Below are 23701 nucleotides of genomic sequence, written 5' to 3'. Positions count from 1 at the left end.
GGAGGGATTATTGCCGAATGTGCAAGAATGGCTAATGGCAACAAGTGGAGGAGAGCTAATGTCAAAAAGCGCAACAGAGATTTGGGAATTCTTCCAGCGACAAGCGGATAATTCCCAACAACGGAGTCGATCACTCAGGAATACTAGAAGAATTAAAGGAGTGAATGAGGTTCAAATTGGCGAGTCAAATTCAGAAATCAAAGAAGTCAAAGCAATAATAGAAGGTCTCTCTCGACAAATAGCATCGTTATCGACTGCTAAATCAACAGAGCCACATGACCATGACTCATACTCAGATCAAGCCAATGCCATAGGTGTAATGAGAAAACCATCTAATTACAACCCATACTCCAACACATATAATCCTGGATGGAGAGACCACCCCAATTTTTCATGGTCTCAAGGATTCCAACAGAATGGACCAGCAGCTCCAGCTCTACAAATTCCTCAAGTTCCTCAAGCCTCTCAACCCCCATTTAGACCATTCAATCAGAACCAGAACTACTCTCAACCCAGACCATGGGAGGATGCATTCCAGAATTTCAAGAATGTTACTCACTCCACGATTGAGCAACAGAACCGCACCATTGATGGACTACGAAATGAATTGAGAGCGGGCTTTAACTCACAAGCCCAATCAGTTTCAAGCCTCGAGAGGATGGTGGGACAACTCGCTTCTTCAGTTCAGACCTTGGCAATGACTGTTGAGAAAGGTAAGTTTCCAAGTCAACCAGTGCCTAACCCTAAAGGAGTGCATGAAGCAAGTACCAGTTCACCACAACAGCATGGAGAGGTCAAAGCAGTTATGACCTTGCGAAAAGGAAAGGAAGTCAACAACAAAGTGGAGATGCATGTGACAAAAGAAAATCAAATTGTACCTGTGAATGTTGAAGACTCACCACCGGAGGAGAAAGAAGAAACCAACCCACGAGAATACGTTCCCAAAGCTCCATTTCCTCAGAGGTTAGCGAAAGGCAAGAAAGGAAAATCCACAGGTGAGATTCTCGAAATCTTCAAACAAGTAAGTGTTAATATCCCTTTGCTTGATGCTATTAAACAAGTTCCATCTTATGCCAAGTTTCTTAAAGACCTTTGTACTAAAAAGAGAAATATGCATGTTCAAAAGAAGGCATTTTTAACAGAAAACGTTAGTTCTATACTCCAACATAAAATTCCTTTAAAATGCAAAGACCCAGGCTCCCCCACTATCTCATGTAGTATAGGGAACAACACAATTGAGAATGCTTTGTTGGATTTAGGAGCTAGTGTAAATTTGTTGCCTTACTCTGTATTCGTGAAACTTGGATTGGGAGAATTACACCCAACTCCAGTGGTGTTACAGCTTGCAGATCGGTCTACGAAAATACCTTGTGGTATTGTGGAGGACGTGCTTATCCAGGTAGACAAGTTTTATTTTCCTGTTGATTTCATTGTAATTGACACTCAACCAATACAGGACTCAAGGAAGCACATCCCCATTATTCTAGGACGACCTTTCTTGGCAACTGCAGATGCTCATATTCAATGTAGGACCGGAAATATGCAATTGTCCTTCGGCAACATGACTATGGAGCTAAACATTTTCAACATTGCCAAACAACCTCACAGTGCAGATGATGGAATTGTTGATGTGGATTTAATAGAAACAATAGTTGATAATACTTTTCTTTCAAACCTTAGTGATGATCCTTTACAAACATGTTTAACTCACTTTGGTTTGGATTTTGATATTGACAGATCGGTCGAAGAGGTCAACGCCCTACTTGACTCAGCACCATCCATGGACACTAATAAATGGAAGTCAAGAGTTGAACAACTAGCACCATCAGAGAAGAAACTCATTCCATCATCAGAATCACCACCGAAACTCGAGCTCAAACCATTACCCAACACTTTGGAATATGCATTTTTGGGAGAAGAAAGCACTCTACCGGTAATCATCTCATCATCCCTAAACGACGAACAAAAAGGTAAGTTGTTAGATGTTTTAAAAGAGCACAAAGGAGCATTAGGATGGACCATAGCGGACATAAAAGGTATAAATCCAGTAGACTGCATGCATTACATTCATCTTGATGAAAATGCTAAATCTACTAGGGAAATGCAACGTCGGTTAAATCCTAATATAAAAGAAGTTGTTAGAACAGAAGTCCTTAAGCTATTAGACGCAGGTATCATTTACCCAATTTCTGATAGTTCATGGGTCAGTCCTGTACAAGTTGTCCCCAAAAAGTCAGGAGTCACAGTAGTTACCAATACTGATAATGAATTGATACCAACTAGAGTAACTACAGGATGGCGTGTATGCATTGATTATAGAAAGTTGAATTCTGTCACACGTAAAGACCATTTTCCTTTACCATTTATCGATCAAATGCTTGATAGATTAGCAGGCCACGAATTTTATTGCTTTCTAGATGGCTACTCAGGATATAATCAGATTCCCATAGCACCAAAAGATCATGAGAAAACTACTTTCACTTGCCCTTTTGGCACTTTTGCATATAGGAGAATGCCATTTGGATTATGTAATGCACCTGCTACATTCCAACGATGTATGTTGAGCATTTTTTCTGATATGGTTGAACGATTCCTTGAAGTCTTTATGGATGATTTTTCTGTCTTTGGTGACTCGTTTGATCAATGTTTACATCATCTAACGCTAGTTCTGCAGAGATGTACCGAGAAGAACTTAGTCTTGAATTGGGAGAAGTGCCATTTTATGGTAAAACAAGGTATTGTTCTCGGTCACATCATTTCGAGCAAAGGTATTGAGGTTGACAAAGCCAAGGTGGATCTCATTTCTAATCTTCCTCCACCTAAAACAGTCAGAGAAGTAAGATCTTTCCTTGGGCATGCTGGTTTCTATAGACGTTTCATTAAAGATTTTAGCAAAGTTTCTAGACCCTTATGTAATTTACTTGCTAAGGATGTACCTTTTATCTTTAATGATTCATGTCTCATGGCGTTTGAAAAATTAAAGCAGTTGTTGACATCATCACCCATCATTCAGGCCCCAAACTGGAGCTTACCATTTGAGCTCATGTGTGATGCATCTGATTATGCAGTAGGAGCAGTATTAGGACAAAGAGTTGATCGAATTCCCCACGTTATTTACTATGCTAGTATGACATTGAATGATGCACAGTTGAATTATTCAACTACTGAAAAAGAAATGCTAGCAGTAGTGTTTGCATTAGAGAAATTTCGATCTTATCTCATTGGTTGTAAAATAATTATATTCACAGATCATGCTGCTCTTAAATATCTTCTCACAAAGAAAGATGCAAAAGCTAGACTAATTCGTTGGGTATTACTTTTGCAGGAATTCGACTTGGAATTCAAGGATAAGAAAGGCACAGAAAATGTTGTGGCGGACCACCTCTCTCGTCTCCATTTTGACACAATTACAGAGCCATTAATATTAAATGAGTCATTTCCAGATGAACAATTAATGAGTGTGGAAGTATTACCTTGGTATGCTGATATAGTTAATTATCTTGTTACAGGTAAGCTTCCAGAGCATTGGACCAAGCAAGACAAGGCTAAATTCTTTGCGGAAATAAAGAATTTCTTTTGGGATGACCCGTATTTGTTCAAGTATTGTGCAGATCAAATTGTTAGACGATGTGTCCCTGAAAATGAAATTCAGAATATTCTTTCATTCTGCCATGCACAAGCTTGTGGAGGCCACTTCAGTGCTAAGAAAACCGCGACTAAAGTTTTACAATGTGGTTTTTATTGGCCAACTATATTTCGAGATGCTTACACTTTCTGTTCTTCATGTGATAGGTGTCAACGAATGGGGAGTATTACACGAAGGAACATGATGCCACTAAATCCAATTTTAGTGGTTGAGATTTTTGACGTATGGGGTATCGACTTCATGGGACCCTTTCCCCCTTCTTTTGGCCATCAATACATATTGGTTGGTGTTGACTACGTATCGAAATGGGTGGAAGCAATTCCATGCAGAACCAATGATCACAAAGTGGTGATAGGATTTTTGAAAAACAACATTGTTTCACGCTTTGGATTCCCTCGAGCGATAATCAGTGATGGTGGCGCCCACTTTTGTAACAAAGCATTCAAAGCTCTTTTGACAAAGTATTCAATCACACACAAAGTGGCGACCCCGTATCATCCGCAAACCAGTGGCCAAGTTGAGATCTCCAATCGAGAAATCAAGCACATATTAGAAAAAACGGTGAGGCCAGACAAAAAAGATTGGTCATTAAGACTTGATGATGCATTATGGGCATATAGAACGGCTTTCAAGACCCCGATTGGGATGTCACCCTACAGGCTAGTGTATGGAAAAGCTTGCCACCTACCTGTGGAACTCGAGCATCGTGCATATTGGGCCATCAAGAAATTCAACTTTGACATGCAGCAAGCCAGCTCAGAAAGAAGATTACAGCTGGCAGAACTTGAAGAAATTCGCAATGATGGATACGAAAATGCCAAGATTTACAAGCAACGAATGAAAGTCTTCCATGATAAGCAAATTATGAGAAAATCGTTCACTCCAGGTCAGAAAGTGCTTTTATTCAATTCTCGCTTGCACCTATTCCCAGGTAAGTTACGCTCTCGATGGTCTGGTCCCTTTATTGTTCATACTGTTTTTCCACATGGGGCAATTGAAATTAAGGACCCAACGAACGGTGTCACGTTTAAAGTTAATGGTCAAAGATTAAAGCCATATCTAGAATACCAACCACATGGAGAAGACACCGAAATAAATTTGAATGACCCACCAGATTTGAATTGATTTGTTTTTTCTTTTCGTTGATTTGATTTTTCTTTCTTTCTTTTTATTATTCTTTTGCTAATTGAAATTGTTTTTGCATAAGTGTGTTTATTTTACCATTAAGTTTTCTCTTATCATTTTTAATCATGAGTCTCCTACTTAGACCGTTCCTCCTGAACATTCTTAAACCACTTCAACGTGTCAAAACTCATCTCAAAAGGCAGATTCTATTTTGTAAAACACAACGCATTTGGGCTCTACAACCACCAGAGTTAGTAGCCTATGTTGAGGGTTTAGAACGCCAACTCAGAGACATTGAGAGAAGTGTTTACGACATCCAGTTGGAGCTTGAGGTAAATTCAATAAGAGGACGATTTTAATTTTCTTTGTGTGTTTTAATTTGTTTTTCTGTTTGTGTGCTTTAGTTTGTTACCCCGGTGAAGTGGCGGATAACGGTACTCCGTGACAATCAAGTCGGTTAACTTCAGTTTCCCATAATAACTGATATTCTGAGGCGAAGGTATGGACAGAAACGAGATTCTAGCGAAGCTTCACAAGCGATTCCCTTCACTTCCTCAGAATGCCCTCTTTACGATCTATAAAGCCCGGTCCGAACGCATGCGATTACTCATGAAGAATAACATACCTGCTGACATCTGTTGGTTAATCGAGGCTAAAGTACGATCGGCAGGTGAGTTACCTCCAAAATTTATTGCATTCATGCCTGGTTGTGGTAAAGGAAATTATGCAAGAAAACGACGAGCTCGAAGAATTTCTGTTGCTTGTCATAAGTGTGCCAGAATGAGTTGCGATAGAAACCCATGTTCTTTAGGAATGGTGTCTGATAACAGGGAAGATAAGATTCAATTCATTAGGGATGGCTTGAATAAGGAGTCATTGGATGATATCCTTTTGTCTCTTGAAACGCATCCCAGTGGATATGTGCAAGGAGCGATTCTCCAGTTATGGCCATTATTCCAGAAAGAGCATACACGATATAGTCTCGGGAATCTGACCATAAACGACCCTGTTTGCCAGTTTATAAGAAAACTGGATGGGAAGCCCATCCTCGACCCATAGAGGGCGTTCAAGCCGTTTCTGGACGTAAAACCAAAGGAAGATGTGAGCCACAGTCCCAACTACGTGTAAATATCCTTTTACTTTACTGTTATTTTATTTCATTTCACTGTTGTTTTACTGTTTGCATTATTGTCTTTAATAATTTTATTACTGTTTGTTTTTTCCTTTTTACTGTTTTCTTTTTGACTCGCGAGCCATGTGCTTCATGCGTTATTTGACACTAACATGTTACCTCATTCACAGCTGTGACCCACTTTCACCAAGACTCTTAAATGTGATTTCTTTTGTCAAGCACTCACAAATTATTTTTGAGAAGTATCACAATGGCAGCTACTCCCAATAGACAATTCAAGAACATTTGTGTGCTTTCTGGATTTACCTATGGCAAACATAAAGAGTTCGTGGAGGCAGCCATAGATCTTGGTCGAAGCATAGCAGCGAGAAATTTACACTTGGTGTATGGAGGAGGTAACCGAGGGTTATCAAAAATGGTTTCAGAAGCAGCTTTTATCAGAGGAAGTCAAGTGTTAGGCATCATCCCAAGAGTCCTAAAACCATTGGGCAGTTCGTCTGACTCATCAACTGGAGAAGAGTTAGTCGTCTCAGGTATGCAAGAAAGAATAACTGAAATGCTTAATCATGCTGATGCTTTTATTTTCCTTCCAGGAGATCTTGCAACACTAGAGGCACTTATCACACTAGCATCTTGGGCCCATCTGCACATCCACCAGAAACCCATCGGTTTGTTAAATGTCAATAACTTTTATGATGGCTTTATCGCATTTCTTAACCATGAAATAAAAAACTATTTCATTCCTTCTAATGTGAAAAAACTCTTTATTTGTGCTCACACTGCTAATGAGCTACTTGATATGTTACAAGCTTATAAACCGGAGCCAGACCCCTGGACCTTTGTGTTGGAGCGACCAAATAATGATGGTAACAGTAGCCGCAGTAAGAAGTACAAATTAGATTTAACTCTCCGCCTGTAAATATTTTCTTCTGTGTTGCACCACCCAGGTGATGTCTTCTAAACTCTACTTCTTTCCTTTAAAACATTGAGGACAATGTTTCGTTCTGGTTGGGGGGAGAGAATAGTCGACAATTGTGGAATCTTGGTTAAGTTTTTACTGATTTTTTGTTGTAGAAACTAACTGTTGCTAACATTTTGTGTTGAAGATGGCTGAATATGGAGTGTAGTTACTCTAGAAACGCATCTTCATCGTTTAAAAAACAAAAAAAAAATTGTTTTCTTCCTCTTTCTCCTTTATAAATATATATTTTCAAATTTTTGAGTCGAAGATGGCTGAATATGGAGTGTAGTGCCTCTAGAAACGCATCTTCTTAGTTAAAAAAAAAAAAAAAATTTCTTTTTCTAATTAATTTTTTCTACATCATTTTCACATTTCTGCATGCATATTTTCCTTTCATGTTTAGAATAGGTTGGGGGGTAGAATGTTGTTTAAAAAAAATAAAAAAATTTGTGTTGTTTGTTTTAACATTGGATGACATGATTAATTTCAAATTTTGGTATTTGTATTATCTTTGGTCTTAAGTGATGTTACGCTATGTTTGCTACTTTACATGTTGATGTCGGAGACAAATATGAGTTGCTTGAAGGAATGAACATGTCATAAATAAGTGCCAAGTGAGTTGTTGAGCCTATCATTTTCTTGGAGAGTAGCCCTTTTGCCCATTCTCTATACAGCTTAGCAGTTTATTATTTTATACACGATCTCTAGATTTCTTTTAAGTTAACCCTTTAAAAAAAATATGGTAAAATTAAAAAAAAGAAAAAAGAAAAAATGTGTGTTGCTACATTGGGAGGCCCATCTAACTAGTAGATATGGATAATTATTTAGAGCCCTAAAAGACGATGGAAAGGCCATCTTTGATCCGTTTGAGCCTTTCTAGCCATCCCTTTTATTAAATATCCATAGTTACCCCTTTTGAGCCTTTAAAAAAAAAAAAAAAAAAAAAAAAAAAAAGAACAAAAACCTTTTCTTTGTCAACTTATCATCTTGACCCACTCCGATTTGGAGTATTACCCAATGTCTTTTAAGTTCCATCACCTATTTATGTTTGAGAAAATGTAAATAATTATGTTGTTCAGTGAAGTTATGCCAAATAAAAGCAAAAAGAAGAAAAAAACAAAAACCAAAGTTGTTGTTTCAAAAGAATAAAAATAACAATAATAGGTGAAATCCACCTTGCAACTTCCAAAAAAAAAAAAAAAAAATTCTGCATTTTTCTCAAACATACACTTTGTTTTCCTTATTTCCTTTCTTTGTTAGCCATATCCCTAGCCTACGTTACGTCCTAATAAAAGTCCTTCTTGATTTTAGGGAACTATAGTTTGAAGTAGAAGCTAGTTATATGGGCTAAAAAGATGTAGTGATGCATAATAAAAAAAAAAAGATAAATAAAGTGGGTTGACTAACATTTTATTTGACTTGAGATCGTATTATTTCTAAGCTGAGGGCATATTTATTTCATCTTGGTGAGAGCATGTGATATCATTTCTTTATTATTTTCTCTCTCAATTACCATTCATTGGAGTGACTATGTTTATTAGGTTTTAATTTCTTTGTGAGAGTGTCACTACTTCCAGTGAGATTTTGGGGTTTGACATGTCATTCTTGAAAGTAGCTATAACAAAGTCTATTGGGCTAATTCATGTGGATGGTTGATGTGGGTGTGATGTTGCTTTAGACTGGAGATAATGCTTATACTTTTATTTGATTGCTATCATTAATCTGATTGAATAAACACGAGTGTTTCTAAAAAAATATATATATATTTTGAATTTGAATTTTGTTTTCGCTTTATTTGCTAGGGACTAGCAATAAGCTGGTTGGGGGGTGTGTTGAGTGTTAGAAAATGCATATTTATAAAGGAGAAAACCGTCATTTTACATTTCAAGTCTTACTAACAACCCTTACTTTTATGTATTTAACCTTCTTGTGATGTAATTACGTGTGTGTTATTTTAATTAAGTATTTTATGTATTTTAGGGGCATTATAGTCATTTCACAATAAAGGAGAGATCAGACGGCAAAACGGACATCACTTTTGAACTCAGGACGGTCGAAAACCTTAGGAGGAGCATAAAAGGAAAAATGGCACTATTCACATGTACGGTACTATTCACGTATACGGTACTGTCTACGTTACTGTTCACGATACTGTTCACATAGACGGATCGATGACGTGGCATTGACTGATGAGGTGTCACGATCCTGTTGGACTAAAATTCTTATGTACTGTTGACGGTGACGTGGCAGCATATCAGTGGACGAAAAATCTCGCGTACGGTGCATGCATCACACAGGATTATTTTCAACCAAACCGCGTTACTGTTCATCCGGGTCAAACCGTGTTACTGTTCATCTGCGTGGTCAAACCGTGGACTGTTGACTGATGACGTGGCGCAATCCTGAGCGTCCAAACTGTTTTTAATCCGATGGCCATGATTTACTCCATGTATCTATAAAAAGGGGGCCTCCCCCCCTTAATTTGATATCTCTGAATCCATTTTTGGGTTCCATTTTCTGTAATTCCTTCTCCATCTTGTATTTTCTACGTATTTTAATAAATTCCCATTTTGCCCTTAGTTCAATTATGAGTAGCTAATTTCCTTTCAAGCTTGGGTTAAAGGTGAAGTCTCAACATGTGTCATGGGCTTTATTTGGTAAATTTATTTTCTTTTCCCCTCTAGTTTTTTGTGGATGATTTGACTTATCGTCGACAAATAATACTGATCTTGTCTAGATACCGCCTTGGTTACACCGGCTCTCTAGTATAAGGTTATTATTATTTGGCACGATAAGCCCTTAGCACCATATTGATTAGAGCGTGGTTCATGAGGTGTGGATTCCCCCCTCATGATTTAATTGGCATTAATACGGATTATTTAGCCCATGATGCATGTTGATACGGATCCAGATACCCAAGTACGTCATTTCAATAGATTTCGCTTCAACTTATTCCCGCAATTACAATTCCAATTTTAGAATTTATTATCGCAATTTCAATTCCAATTTTAGGATAATTCAAATCACTTCCACCATAAATCCAACTACCCATTTACAAAATTAATTCTACACATAATTAAAATCTACCTCCTCGTGGGATCGACACTCGTCACCATTAGTCTATACTACAATAGATTCGTGCGCTTGCGAGTACATTAAAATTTGCACAACAGGTAGCACCAACTAAGGGTTCCAAAGTTTAAAGAAAAAGAGGGCTGCTTGTTTTACAAATTTGGAGGAAATGATGAAAAGAAGAAATTATCTGATTTTAACTTTTAAGAAATAAGAATTTTATTTTAACGTTTTAATGAGAGATGAGAAGGAAGAGAGAGACGGCGATGAACAAATTTTCATTACTTTTTTTTATTTTAATGTTTATTGTGCAAGGTCATGGGGTTTGTTTTTGTTATAATTTATTTATATTTTATAGTGCAAAGTCAAAAATATCTTTACGCTCTAACCATGTACAGTAATTAAAAGAATTTTAGTTCACCTTAAAAAAATGTGCAAACTTTGTCGCTGATAATAAATATTAATATCATGTACTGGAGATTTGGAGTTTGGTTATGTCCTGTTTAATGTTTTTTAAAATCATGATATCGGAACAGATGCCTTAGTTGGAACATTTAATTTTTTTCCTGTGAAATTTGTGCTTTTATTTCTTTTTTATTATCTTTAAATAATTCACTTTTTTTCCCTTCTGGAATTTCATTAGTAACTAGTAGTTTAAGGTTTAGTTATGCATTAAAAAATTTGATTTTTCAGATTTTTGCATCTATAGAAATTTCATATAAACAAAGCCTTGAAAGATATTGTCACATGTTTGGTGGCCGAAAAAAAATTAATATTGCATGAAAGAAAGTTCGTGAAGGGATTACAAATTTATGCATAATTTCTTTTCTTTTTATTTGAAATTAATACTTGCACTTTCGACTGGCTTGATGGTGCTTTATTAATTGAACAATTGAGCGAAATATCGCATCATATAAATATTGATTCTTTAGTACACATTAAAAGGTTTTATAATATATCAAAATAACGCTACCTTTTAAGTTTATATATAAATAATAATGATACATGTAAAAATTTTTGTACAAATTTACAAGATACATGTAAAAAAATTTGTACAAATTTACAAATTTTGTTGTTATAAGCTAATATAACAAAATATATCATTGCATGTGTCCCACATTTTTAAGAGAATAAAGCAAATGGCAATAATATAATGGGTGAACCATGTTACCCATCCTGTACGACATAGTAAATGCACGAGTTATCACCCATAATAATTCAATTGTTTCACATGCTATGACTTTTTAATTTTAAGTGACAACTCAAAGATTACTGCATGTTACATAAAATGTAAAATGATATGACCCTAATATAATATGCTTCATCATCATTACTAGCTATATAACTTCAGAAAAATCTTCAGCAAGAAGTTTCCACTAGACATTATCCACTTATTATTATTATTATTTATTTATCTATTTATTTTAAAAAAGACACTCCAAAAGGGTTTGTCCAACCTAACTTGAGCTAGTCTTGTTATACAGAACAGTCTTGATAGGCGCAATTCATTAGACTAAGCCATGGCGAGAGTAATTGAAGCCAGGTGATGATCAATATATAAATCTCAGTACTGGAAAAAGAAAACTAAAATCATTCATCAATTATCTTGCTGCAAACAAATTCACGGTGAAACTTGCAAAACTCTCTCGTATATGGTACCGTCGCATTTCCTTTCCATCAACATACATCCTCTAACACGAGTAAAAATATCTCAAGAGTAACAGTTTGACTTTCATCACATTAAAAAAAATTATCACGCGGCTGACTTGGGAGTTTCACTTCTTATTATAACATATTATGTACAGTACAAAGACAATGTTTAATACCCATTTTTTAATATTCAACCCAAAATATATTAATTACCAATTGAAGTAGAGGCTAAAACTTCGCCTTTGGATGTGTCTATGCATAGTAGTTTAAGCTAGCCTTTTTCTTAGCCTGCACCTGAATGATACCTTCATTGAAATCCTCATGGTTGACCTATATGAGACAACAATCCAAATACTCAAATTAGCTTTGCTTCAAAAAGCTTAAAGCCCCGCTACTCTGTGGCAGAAGGGGGAGAGAGGGGTACCTCAGTCGCATCACGGCGAAGAGCAAGCATCCCTGCTTCAACACAAACAGCTTTTAGTTGTGCCCCATTGAAATCGTCAGTGGATCGAGCAAGTTCTTCGAAGTTGACATCCGGGTGAACAGTCATCTTCCTCGAATGGATCTACAGGATCGATAAAAGGAAATATGATAAGAATTTAAATGCGAGAGAAAATACAACATACACAAAATCATTTAAGAAAGCATTTCCAAGAGACATACTTGCAAAATGCGAGCTCTAGCTTCCTCACTCGGATGTGGTAACTCGATCTTGCGATCCAAACGGCCAGATCGCATAAGAGCAGGGTCCAGGATATCAGCACGATTTGTTGCTGCTATGACCTGAAATTTAAAGGAAGTTATTGTTAGCGAAATCAAGCATCCTAAATAGAAATGGGATGATCTAATTCCAAGTGCCACACTACAGTTCATTTAGTCACAAAACACCAAATGTCAGAGACAGTATCCTAGATAAGCAAAATTTCCATCCCTCTCACATGAAGAACTCAAATTTACACTGCAAAAAGAATTAAAACGTTGAAAGAACTTGTACTCATGTCTGGACGACCATAAAGGGAGTAAATAAGAAAATCTGGCATATGTATGAGCCTTCACACACCTTAATCCGATCATCGCTGCTAAATCCATCGAGCTGATTGAGCAACTCTAACATAGTTCGCTGCACCTCCCTGTCTCCACTCACTTCACTGCAGTCACAGTGAGGCTATTTAAGAATAAACCTCAATAATAAACCCCCACACACCAATAACAACAACTTGATTGCACGTTATATAATGACTTAAAGATATGGTTTACCTGTCAAACCGCTTTGTACCAATTGCGTCAATTTCGTCGATGAAAATAATGCAGGGGGACTTCTCCTTTGCAAGTTGAAAGGCATCACGAACTAGTTTGGCTCCATCTCCAATGAACATCTATACATACTCAAGGTAAGTTCATTAGTAAGTACACAAATAATAGCAAGCATCATAACTACAAAGATCTCAATGATTAAGCACCAGCTGTTAATATCAATGGATCAATGGACACATAGTAAGCCAATAATGGGCAATCTAGAAGAGTGAACACAACAAATAATTCCCAGACAAATTACAAATTGCCACGAAAAAAGTGCCAAAATATATTTACTTGAAAGGAAAAATGAGTTTGAGAATGAAAAAGAAAATCATACCTGGACTAGTTGAGGGCCTGCGAGCTTCAAAAAGGTAGCATTTGTTTGTGCTGCACAAGCACGAGCCATCAATGTTTTCCCAGTACCGGGAGGTCCATATAGAAGCACTCCTTTAGGTGGACGAACCCCCAACTTCTGGAAACGCTCTTTGTGTGTCATTGGCAGCACAATAGCTTCAATGAGCTCTTGGATCTGTCATACCAGACAAATGCAAAAAAAAGACATCAGATAATTCGCATAAATAATCACCACTCAGTATTATATTATTAAGCATGAATCATCAACATACCTGCTTCTCTAGCCCTCCAATGTCATTATAATCTTCGGTTGGTTTCTCATCAACTTCCATTGCCTTCACCCGCGAATCATATTCAGAAGGCAGTGTGTCCAAAATCAAGTAACTATCCTTATTCACTCCAACCAGATCACCGGGTTTCAACTTATCAGGATCAACAAGCCCAACTACTGGAAGAAAGATGGTCTGTAGATAAATTCAAATTATTTGTTTGGCATCGGGATTAAAACTTCAACAGGGAACAAGAAATTTAATTAAAATCTAACCAACAAAGCAGAAACAGTTTTCAGACGCAATATTAATCAGCAATCAATTTAATCATATAGACATGCTCTACTGCTATACATAGAGGAACAAGCAGACATAGACAGATACTATTAGAAGATAAGAGGCTCACCTGACGGGTAGATGTTTTCAACACTACACATTTACCCTTCCTCTGCGAGTCAAGATCAATATTTGCACCATCTTCCTCGGCCTCGTCCTCAGGATTCATCTCCAAAATCTAAAGACATAAAAGATCAAGGTCCAAGCCCCAACCTCACAATCTCAGTATCTGACAGCAGTAAAACTTATATATGATTCCTTTTCCACTAGCAGCTGCTAGCGATTACACTCAAATAACACGGTTTTTCTTCAGGGAAGAACAGCTTTGAGATTTTTTTTTCTTTTTTTTTGAAAAAAAAAATCTTCTAACTTAAAATTATTATGCTTAAATAAAAAGCTTTGAGCTTTACTCATAATACCATAAATTGGGGAAAAAAGGATTGAAATTTTGAATTAAAATTAAACTCACAAAAAATAAAGGAACTGGGAAAATTACCTCAACAATGTTTCCCACCAAGTAAGGAAGCTGCTTGTTGAGCTTAATCTTCTCCTGATTCTCTTTAACCTTTTCCTTGTACGAATCCAACTCAAGATTTGTTCTTTGCAACTCTTCCTAAAACCCCATCAAAACAACAAGTAATTTAAACCCAAAATCAGGAAAAAAAATAATTATCAATTCAGTTATTTGAATACATATATGAATAAAACCCACTTCATTTTAGAGGGGGAAAAAAAATAAAGAGAGAAAATGGCACGTACGTACCTTGAGAACGCGGATTTCATTATCAAGTAGACGCGAGGCGCGGATAATATCGTCCGTAGTCATCGACAACAATTGATCATCTTCGACGTTAGAATCTTCGACCATGGCCGTAGACATGATTGATTATTGATTTTTTGAGAGATTTTGCGAGAGATGCCGTATGGCGTACACACAGAGAGAGCTTTTAGTGGTACTCTTGTATAGGATGGCAATATGCGGGCCTGGACCGGGCTTTTCCAAGTTCACCCCGAGTTGAACTTTTGTGCAAGGGAAAGAAGGTCGGCAGTTCATTTAAAATCGCATTAGGAAAACTAAATAAAAATAAATAAAAATCTGAATATTTAAAATTTCATTAATAAACTTTGTATATCGGGTTCATGTGCTACTATTTATGTAAGGTAGGATTTTATTCGTATATATCTTTTATATGTATATTAGAAATCCACTTTATATTTATAATTAGAAACAACGGCATGTACACCAAAAAAAAAGTAAAAAAATACCACAATATAATTTTTTTAGTTTATTGTTTGTGCTTTTGTACTAAATTTTACATTATTTTCGATCTTATATCATTATTCAATTAAAAATCTATTAGGACAATCCTAGATCGAGCCTATTAAACCGCAGCTTTGAGGGCATGAGGTTGCCGAACCACTCGTAGGATTTTATTTATATTAATGAGGAAGGAAAATACAAAAAAACCTTGATTTACAAATTCAAAAATTGAAGCCTACAATTGGCAAAATTTAACATGACTTGTTTACTCGACATGAACATGACACGAATAAATGAATTTAAGTCACAAATTTAACATGATTATTAAATAAGTTGGGTCCGAGTTAACACAATTTTTCTTTTGTATCGGATTAAGGTTCAAGTTTTTGACCCATGTACTCGGTTAATAACACAAATATTTATGAAGAATGAACATTAATATAATGTTTCATTTTGTAAAATTTTAGATAGATTTAAAATTTTAATGGGGTAAATGTGTAACATTTTGGTACACATGTATGTTTTATAATGTCAATAGATAATATTATTTAAATATGTAAAAGAGTGCAATTTTGTCAAATAAGTGCGAAATATTTGATGTAAATCATAATAAATAGGTATTCAACATGTTAATGAGTTGTGTTAAGTCACTGATTTATTTTTCATGTCGGTTCAAGTTTTAATATTTTGACATAATTATTAAATGAATTGTGTTTAAATTTGCGTAAATTTTATACGATATGAATGCGATCCGATGACCCAGTTTGTTGGCTCTACTGAAACTTATGGATTTGGATTTTTTAAATTTTTAAAAGAAAATACATCTAGCAATATTTGATAAAATTTCCCCAATAACTGTAAATTTTCAAAAGAAAATTGCAAAATGAAAATCGCATGCATAAGACTGTTCTAGCCCTTGATAATATGATACTCAAAATATACAATGAAAATCACAAAGCGACTAAAAAATATAAAGCACTAAGTGAAAATCCATTAAAAATTGTAATACAGGCACTAATACGACATTGGGATTCAGCAATTGTCCTTGTATCGACGATGTCTAATTGAACATTCAATAATTTTCAGCTTGAACCCGATAAAAGAGCTGTTCACAAAAATCTGGCAATAATATGGCACAAGAACAAATTTGTAGCAAATGTAATAAATTTGCGGAATCTTATTTATTCAGGATATTTTTATATCAAATGACAACATATAACATCAGAGGATTTCTTCTGTTTACAGTGTGGTTACAACTTAGAGTTTGTGTAATATAATTTGAGCTCCATGTTGTGGTTGAAGAATCATGACAGTATGAGGAGCATGGGAGTAGGAAGGTGAGAGTTGGAATGAGAAGTTTGGTAGAATCATAGCCAAAGCCAGCTTAGCTTCTAGCATGGCAAAATTTTGGCCGATACAAGACCTTGGTCCCCAGCCGAAAGGAAAAAATGCTAATTGGTCGTTATTAGAAGCCTTGGACACTCCTTCAGAGAATCTCCCTGGCTTGAATTCGTCTACATCGTTACCCCAGAGCTCAGGATCATGATGAACGAGCAGTGTAGGTAGAATTATATCAACCCCAGCGGGAACCGAGATTTCCCCTATCTTGGTTTGCTTGTAGGTATGTTGATACTGAGCAATTGCAGGTGGATATAACCTTAGCACTTCGTATAGTATCATGGTTACCTACAGGCACATTATCATTTGATTATGCCAATACAGTGAACAAATTGAGGTCTTAAATGTAATACATGATTAGTTACTCACAGTCTTGAGGTGGGTTATAGCTTCGAAATCCAGTTCCTTGTTTTGACAAGCTTGTAAACTTCCTGCCTCGCCTTTTCTTGCCAGTCAGGGTGCATGGCTAACACTACCACCGTCCATGTTAACAAGCTTGAGGTAGTTTCTTGGCCAGCTAGGTAGAACGCCTTGCATTCCTCTATCACCTCTTCAATCGTCAACCCTATAGTCCTTGTGCTACTTTCATTTTCGTTTTCACAGTACTGCAAGAGCAAGCCAAGCAAGTCATCAACCCTCGATTTTCCTGTTTTCAGCGCATTTGCTTTCCCCTCAATCACATTTCTTAGCATCGCCGTGATCTCTGTGTTCAATCGCCTTCTCCTTTTGTTCTTCTTTGTTGGAACAAATCTACAGTTCAGAGATTAGAGCGTATAACTTACATGTAATACTCATCCGAAGAGGAAGACCATAGAGTTTATACTATATATGCACCTGAAACCAGGGATGTATAATGTCTGCATGGCTTCAAGAGTTAATTGTATCAGCTATTTTTGAAGATGAAAGATATGTTTCCCTTCTTCATAGTTGCTTCCAAATGCAGCCCGTGAAATAACATCTGCAGTAAGCTTCTGAAATTGGGGCCAAACATCTAACTCGCAACTTTCTTGGCTACCAATCATCTGGTTCCACTGCTGAATCATATTTCTGCAGCTGGTTGCAAATTCCGGAATCATCACCTATAAGATTTAATCCAAAAATGATCAGTTGTAAATTATTTAAGTACATGAGAATGTACACTGGAATATTGATACCTTGAGTTTCTCAAGATGGAAGGAAGGATTGATTATCCTTCTGTGTTTAGCCCAATCCTCACCCTCTAGAGTTGTCAATCCTCTAGTTAAAATAAGAATAAGAGGATTGAGTGGTGGCTTTTGAAAGTGGCCCTGCTTGTTTGACAGAACTTGTGTCATCAATTCAGGATCTTTAATTATCAGCCTCGGGGTTGTTCCAGCCCAACAAAAGGATATTTTCCCTGTATTTTAAGACCGACATTAAAGAGTAAGCAAATGAAGTTTTAAAAGATTTGGCATTAACTTACGATATTTTTGTACATTGTCTAGTGTGAATGGATCCACTCTTTGAACAATCTGGTGGCTTAAATTAATTGGTTTAGACCATGCTTCAGTTATCAGCCTCACAAATTCTTTCACGTCTCCAATCAGAAGCTTGTAGGGCCTCCCTGCAATTCCTTGCTGCTTTAATTTCCTCTCTACTCTTTTGGGCTTCACCCAAAATCTACCAACCCCATAGAGGACCAGCAACAATGAGCATATTACAAAACAGTAGTATAGCACAAATCCACCCATGCTTGCTCTTTTGAACTTTGATATGATGTATGCTTTAATGCTTATGCCATGCCTAAACTTACACATGAAGCTCCGTCTGATATTTGACTTCAAATCTTTGTTTAAAATTTCTTTATTGACAAGAAATCAAAATTCAAGATTAAATATGTATTAATCGTTCCAAGTCCAAGATTTTGATAATTTATATTGGAGAACAAGACACGTTATACAACTTTTACTAATATCTTGATGGGGACATAATTAATATATTGTATTCCATTTTTTGACATTCTTATCTTCTTTAGAAAATGTTTGTATGCGGTGAAACCGATTTCCACTTTCTTTTATGTGCGTGTAGACCAAGTTAAGATTTTAGCCCCATTGAGAATAATTGGGGAATAAATAAAAGGCGATGACATTAATAAAGATCAATAGCTTTGTTCTGGTGTGAGAGGAGAAAAAAGCACAAGTGAATTTACATCCAGAAGAAGAAAATATGTGTACATTCATTCTCAAAACAAACTAAAGCTTCCAATAAATTCCAAACCGATGCAAAATGCCTGTGACTAAACCCCAAAACAGGATCTCTACGAAGATGACATAAAGAATAGTGCTGACTTTTCGTGAACGCCAAACTCCAAGGAAAGCGTGCTTTTTGATCCAGTATGGCTGCCACAGTACAATGCAATTCTCTGTTAAATTTTGGGATGTTAATGTAACAACTAACAACCAAAATGGTGATAAAAAGGGGAAAAAATGCTTAAAAGGAAATAATTTGGTCTTGGAAGTGTTCAACTATATCGAACTAGACCTCCTAAACCAGAAATGCTAATGCCAAAAAATGGTTCAAAGGTCTAACATAAGTAATAACTACAGGATCAATCAGCTGTTCATAAAGCATCAAGAATTGGCCAGCCAAACATAAATCTAGCTGAAAATTTTAAAGCCTTAAAGTTCAGTGGATATTATCAACTAAGCTTTGGAACTTCCAACTCAAGTTACAAAACTGAACATATAGAAATTTTCGTAGCTCCCATAAAAATGAATGCAAAATATATGATATAATGAAGAGAAAACACACCAGTGTATTATGTGGGTCACCATAATACCACCCGTTAATGAAACCAGCAAAGATGCCTTCAGCAGCCATCACATAAACAAGCATAGCATTCATGCCAATCCATGCCAATGGAAGAAATGGGTACTTCAAATTCCATATGTCAACCTGTAGAACAGAATATTTTACAAGGTTCACACCAAATTAGATAAGACAGTCCAACAACTGACTATGTCCAGGGCCCAAATATGTTGCAGTCAACCTGTGCTTGAGGATAAACGGCATCATTAATTACAGTGGCCAAACTACAGTAGCAGAGCTAAAATATGTTTCTCACTATTATCATATCAGAAGTGATTAGTATGGAACCTTACATATTCATTACAAAATGATCTATTGAGACATCACATTTTTAAAACGGCATCATACCAAGGCATAGATGGCTGAGAAAACCAATGCTGCTGCTCCAGATGTTACGCACACATAACTTAAAGTGTACAACTGTTTATTCAAAGGAATGGCTGCCATTGAAACAGAATAACTTTAGAATAGATGAACAAACAAACACAAGTTGTGGAAAATTTCCCGCTCCCATGCTCACCATTTGTGAAATGTAGAGTAAGTCCAAAAATGAGAAGAGCAAATCCCATTGTAACCCACTGTTTCAGTCTAGCCAAATGACCCTGCAACAGAAAATTAATTAGAGGACTGAATCGAGATATGCTGGTTCTAAGCAGTACACTATTAACTAGAATAGTGGACCTCACCTTCGTATGTATAATCACATGTCCAAAATGCACACCAATAATGGTAGAGAGGATGGAAGATACTGAGCTGCAATTGAAGGTGTATCCATATGTTAATTAAGTAGAACAATTTTTATTAGCATAACTTTGGAACTGAAATCACCACGGACATACTCATAGCTATTGATGGATTGGAGCACTCAATAGCTTCAAGTGCTATAAATCATGCACATAAAGACGTGAAACACATGTTTTAATATAATGATTCAGAGGAAGACTTCATGCTTTCTGAAAAATTCTTTAGTCCATCACATAATTCCCACAAAAGAAAGCTTTTAGACGGTATAAGAAATAAGGCTCAAGCCCTTCCTATTGGTTACAAAACATGAGTTTTTCTCTATCTTAACATACATTTTTAGTGCATATAGATTGAATGATGTCCAACAAACCTTAGGAGTCCTTCGGGTTCGAAAGGTGCATGACACCAAGATGGAGCATCCTTTCGCAGAGGCCCCTCAAATGGGGAATCTTGAGTGCAAGCCTGCGGCACTACATGGTATATTAAACACTTCTAATTGCAATCAACTATAACTAGTAACTTCAAATTTAAAGAGATGTTTTGTCTGCTTGCTACGCACTTTAGATCTCCTCCATGCCGGACGATGATACATATGATTGATTCCTAACACTTTTCTGTCGATATACCCCACTGCATTACATGGAGGATTGAGCTTTCCTCTCACTCCGCAAGTGACCTAAAAATAATAGAAGCTGACATAAATGAATAGAAAGCCTAAAATTTGACTAAGCAAAGCAGGTAGTAACATTGCTTAGTACCAGCACTATGATGAGAGGAAAATATACAAATCTGCAAAAAGGTGTTAATGTTTACAAGATTCATTGTCACCATCTTTGGATAGTTAAACAATACATAATGATATCAGAAGTTAGATTTTCATTTTCCTCAGGTGAACCCCCAGGCCAGTGAAATTAACAAACACTAATCAACCCTCGATAAGAAAAATTTTAGGCCCAGAAAAACATCATCCAAAAAAAAGTAGCAATAACATCTCAAAAGAAAATTACGACTCGATAATATGGGTATGGAAACTAGGTGGCTTACATTGAAGACCTTCCCATAATCTGCACTATCCTTGTTAATAATAGTAAATTGCCAGTCAGGAACATATGTACCATAAAGTAGTGCCAAGTAAACTACGAGTACACATGCAGCCATCAACCTGCAAATTTGAAAAGAAAAATGGAGTGGAAGTACCACAAGTATGATCGCTAATGTTAAATCAGGAAAAAATACAGAATTATGAACTTACCAATGCCAACAATATAACCTGAAAATAGAGAACTGGCCTACGGATTGATCCTTGTCTTGCACATCTTTTGTAAAGATTTCCACCAGAGACACTAACAAATATGACAATGCTATCCTCTATAACAGAAAAGCCAATTACTACATAGATCCATTTATTAAAGGTTGGGGGGGGGGGGGGGGGGGGGGGGGGGTTTGGGGGGGGGGGAAGGAGGGAAAGAAAAAGGCATTGAATTATGCACACAATGCCAACAATATATAGCCTTAGGGCACATTACCTGGAGAACACCACACAACCTTATCATTCTTACATCTACGCCATATGTTAGTTCGTCAGGAGCATGAGAGAAGCCACCTTGATAAGATAAGAAGCAAATTAATATCAAAATATTTCTTCATGAATCTTTTTCAGGTTGAAAAAGAAAAGATTGATAATCTATCTATTTGATAGGTTGTGATAGACCACCTGGGCTTTCCTGGAAAGAAAGAAATTACATCCCTATGTTCATGTGATTGTCAGATATTGTAAAGCAGCGATCACTTACTCACAATAGCAACTAGATTCTATCTACATGTAGCTGATCAAATCATTACTAATGGTGATTGATACTTCCAATGCAAAGGCCACAACCTTAACCAAAATAAAGAGATGCAAATAGACTCCCACCTCCTAATTCACATTTCACTACATATACAGCAATTCTCAACCAATCACCATTTCCAATTCAAAATTTTTTGAAAAAATGGGAAAGTGAAACCATGATTTCATCGAACAACTGGTCATTGCCTACAAAGAAACAAGAATGCTCTTTAAATTGATGAAATGTTTTATTATACGTGCCATAGATGTACACTGGCTTAAAGCCTAAACATGTTAGCACTAGATTGGATTTTACTTTTAAGTTCATCAAACAACAAAATGAAGGCAGAGTAGTCAAAATTAAATAAAACTGACCTTGTAACAGGATACCCCAAAAGAGAAGTTTCAAAGTTCTAAAAATCACCTTCTTAACAGCGTCAGCCCGGTCTGGTATTCTCTACAGGAAAGACTCGAAAGAAAAACAACAAAATTAAAGGAACAAAAATATTGCATGTACGAATCAGCATATAAACTTTCTCAGTACAACAATATCATATTGTTGGCACATCAGTTTGCGCCTAAAGACTTTCAATAGAAGTGTAAAACAAACCTTGAGAGCAAGTGCAATGGCCACGCCCACAATGAACAAAAAGAAAGGCATAACAAAATCAGCCAAGTTGCAGCCGTTCCATGGAGCATGACTAATCTCAGGCCAGTCTCCCCCAGCATGATCAACCAAAATCATCAACTGGGTGTTTAAAAAATTACAACCAGATTATTCATTTTAACATAAATTAATTAAAAAAAAGTGCATTTTCAAATGCTCAAAGCTTGAAAAAGAGGAAGCAACAATTTAGCCGTCATTTAACGGGGGTCAACGAGAACAACATACCGCCACAGCAAGGCCTCTGAAGATGTCTAGTGAAGCGAGACGCTGAGTTTTGAGGTGAGACTTCTCTTGTTGGTCCGAAACATCGGGTTCCGATATGATGAGAGGGTGGTGATGCGTTGTTTCGGCTTTGATTTCGGACATCCTTGTTAAAATACCAAAATTTCGGCGTTAAATAGACAGAGAAATATTTCGGACAATCTTCCTAGTAACCTGAGTTTGGTGTTCGTACGAGAAGAAAAGTTAGTTGTCTTGTGGAAAGTAACCCAAAAAAACAAGAGCGGTTTTATTTCACTTTTTTATTAATCAATAATTTCTTGCCATAATTAAGTTTAGAATTATCATAATCACTTTGTCCATAAGTGACAACTTGTAATGTTAATATAATGTTTAAATAATTGAGTGGGTCACGTGATAATTTGGAAAGAATATAATCTCACCTAAGACAGTGAAGATAGAAGGGGTTTTGGTGAGATAAGAATGAACAAGCTGAATGTCTTTGACCACATGTGGCAAAATTGACAAATGCCTTCAATTTTCTAAAAATTATTGAAAAATATTACAAAAAGAAAATCAGAAATTATATACAAGATATCGACTCAGTTATGAATATAAGTATCATTTATCAAGTTGTAAAATTTTACAACGGGTAATGATATAAACAAATAATACAAAAGGTTAAAAAGGGTGAATTGCTGAATCTGTTTTTGCTGTGGAAGTGGAACCACCATTCTCAAGTTGACGCCAAAACACAGCAGCAAAGCATGGACAAGATTTGATTGTGCCTTCAGCAATGTCTCAACCTACACTCCATATATATCAAAAACAAAATGTAATAATGCTTCCTCGAACACCAGCTGGATAAAATTACAAAAACAAAGATGCATTGTGTCGCTAATTACAAAGGAATAAGA

At 36.3% G+C, this 23701-nt stretch overlaps 2 protein-coding genes and 1 pseudogene across 5 annotated transcripts; all 3 read right to left on the bottom strand.

Annotated features, from left to right (window-relative positions):
- Positions 1-11698: 11698 nt before the first annotated feature.
- Positions 11699-14794, bottom strand: LOC18043189 (26S proteasome regulatory subunit 6A homolog). Its single transcript, XM_006433357.2, has 10 exons — positions 14605-14794; positions 14338-14454; positions 13912-14019; positions 13509-13700; positions 13220-13411; positions 12844-12962; positions 12647-12734; positions 12250-12369; positions 12011-12151; positions 11699-11916 (listed from the first exon to the last, which is right to left on the bottom strand). The coding sequence occupies exons 1-10, from the start codon at positions 14719-14721 to the stop codon at positions 11839-11841; spliced, it is 1272 nt and encodes a 423-aa protein (XP_006433420.1). The 5' UTR covers positions 14722-14794; the 3' UTR covers positions 11699-11838.
- A 1483-nt stretch (positions 14795-16277) lies between these two features.
- Positions 16278-18209, bottom strand: LOC18041081 (annotated as a pseudogene).
- A 349-nt stretch (positions 18210-18558) lies between these two features.
- On the bottom strand, positions 18559-23533 carry LOC18041080 (heparan-alpha-glucosaminide N-acetyltransferase). Of its 4 annotated transcripts, none has more exons than XM_024184048.1 (14): positions 23516-23533; positions 22791-22932; positions 22509-22646; positions 22274-22355; positions 21597-21673; positions 21323-21438; positions 21115-21232; positions 20630-20746; positions 20441-20532; positions 20013-20079; positions 19847-19928; positions 19675-19766; positions 19270-19413; positions 18559-18857 (listed from the first exon to the last, which is right to left on the bottom strand). In XM_024184048.1, the coding sequence occupies exons 2-14, from the start codon at positions 22929-22931 to the stop codon at positions 18711-18713; spliced, it is 1413 nt and encodes a 470-aa protein (XP_024039816.1). In that variant the 5' UTR covers position 22932; positions 23516-23533; the 3' UTR covers positions 18559-18710. The 4 variants fall into 4 exon arrangements, with proteins under 4 accessions (XP_024039816.1, XP_024039819.1, XP_006433416.1 ...); XM_024184051.1 differs by lacking the exon at positions 23516-23533 and adding an exon at positions 23228-23345; XM_006433353.2 differs by lacking the exon at positions 23516-23533 and having other exon boundaries at positions 22791-23099.
- Between the last annotated feature and the right edge of the window lie 168 nt (positions 23534-23701).

This window comes from Citrus clementina, unplaced genomic scaffold (assembly GCF_000493195.1).
Source record: "Citrus clementina cultivar Clemenules unplaced genomic scaffold, Citrus_clementina_v1.0 scaffold_5, whole genome shotgun sequence".
NCBI lineage: Eukaryota > Viridiplantae > Streptophyta > Magnoliopsida > Sapindales > Rutaceae > Citrus > Citrus x clementina.
This window is presented reverse-complemented; position numbering and strand designations above follow the sequence as displayed.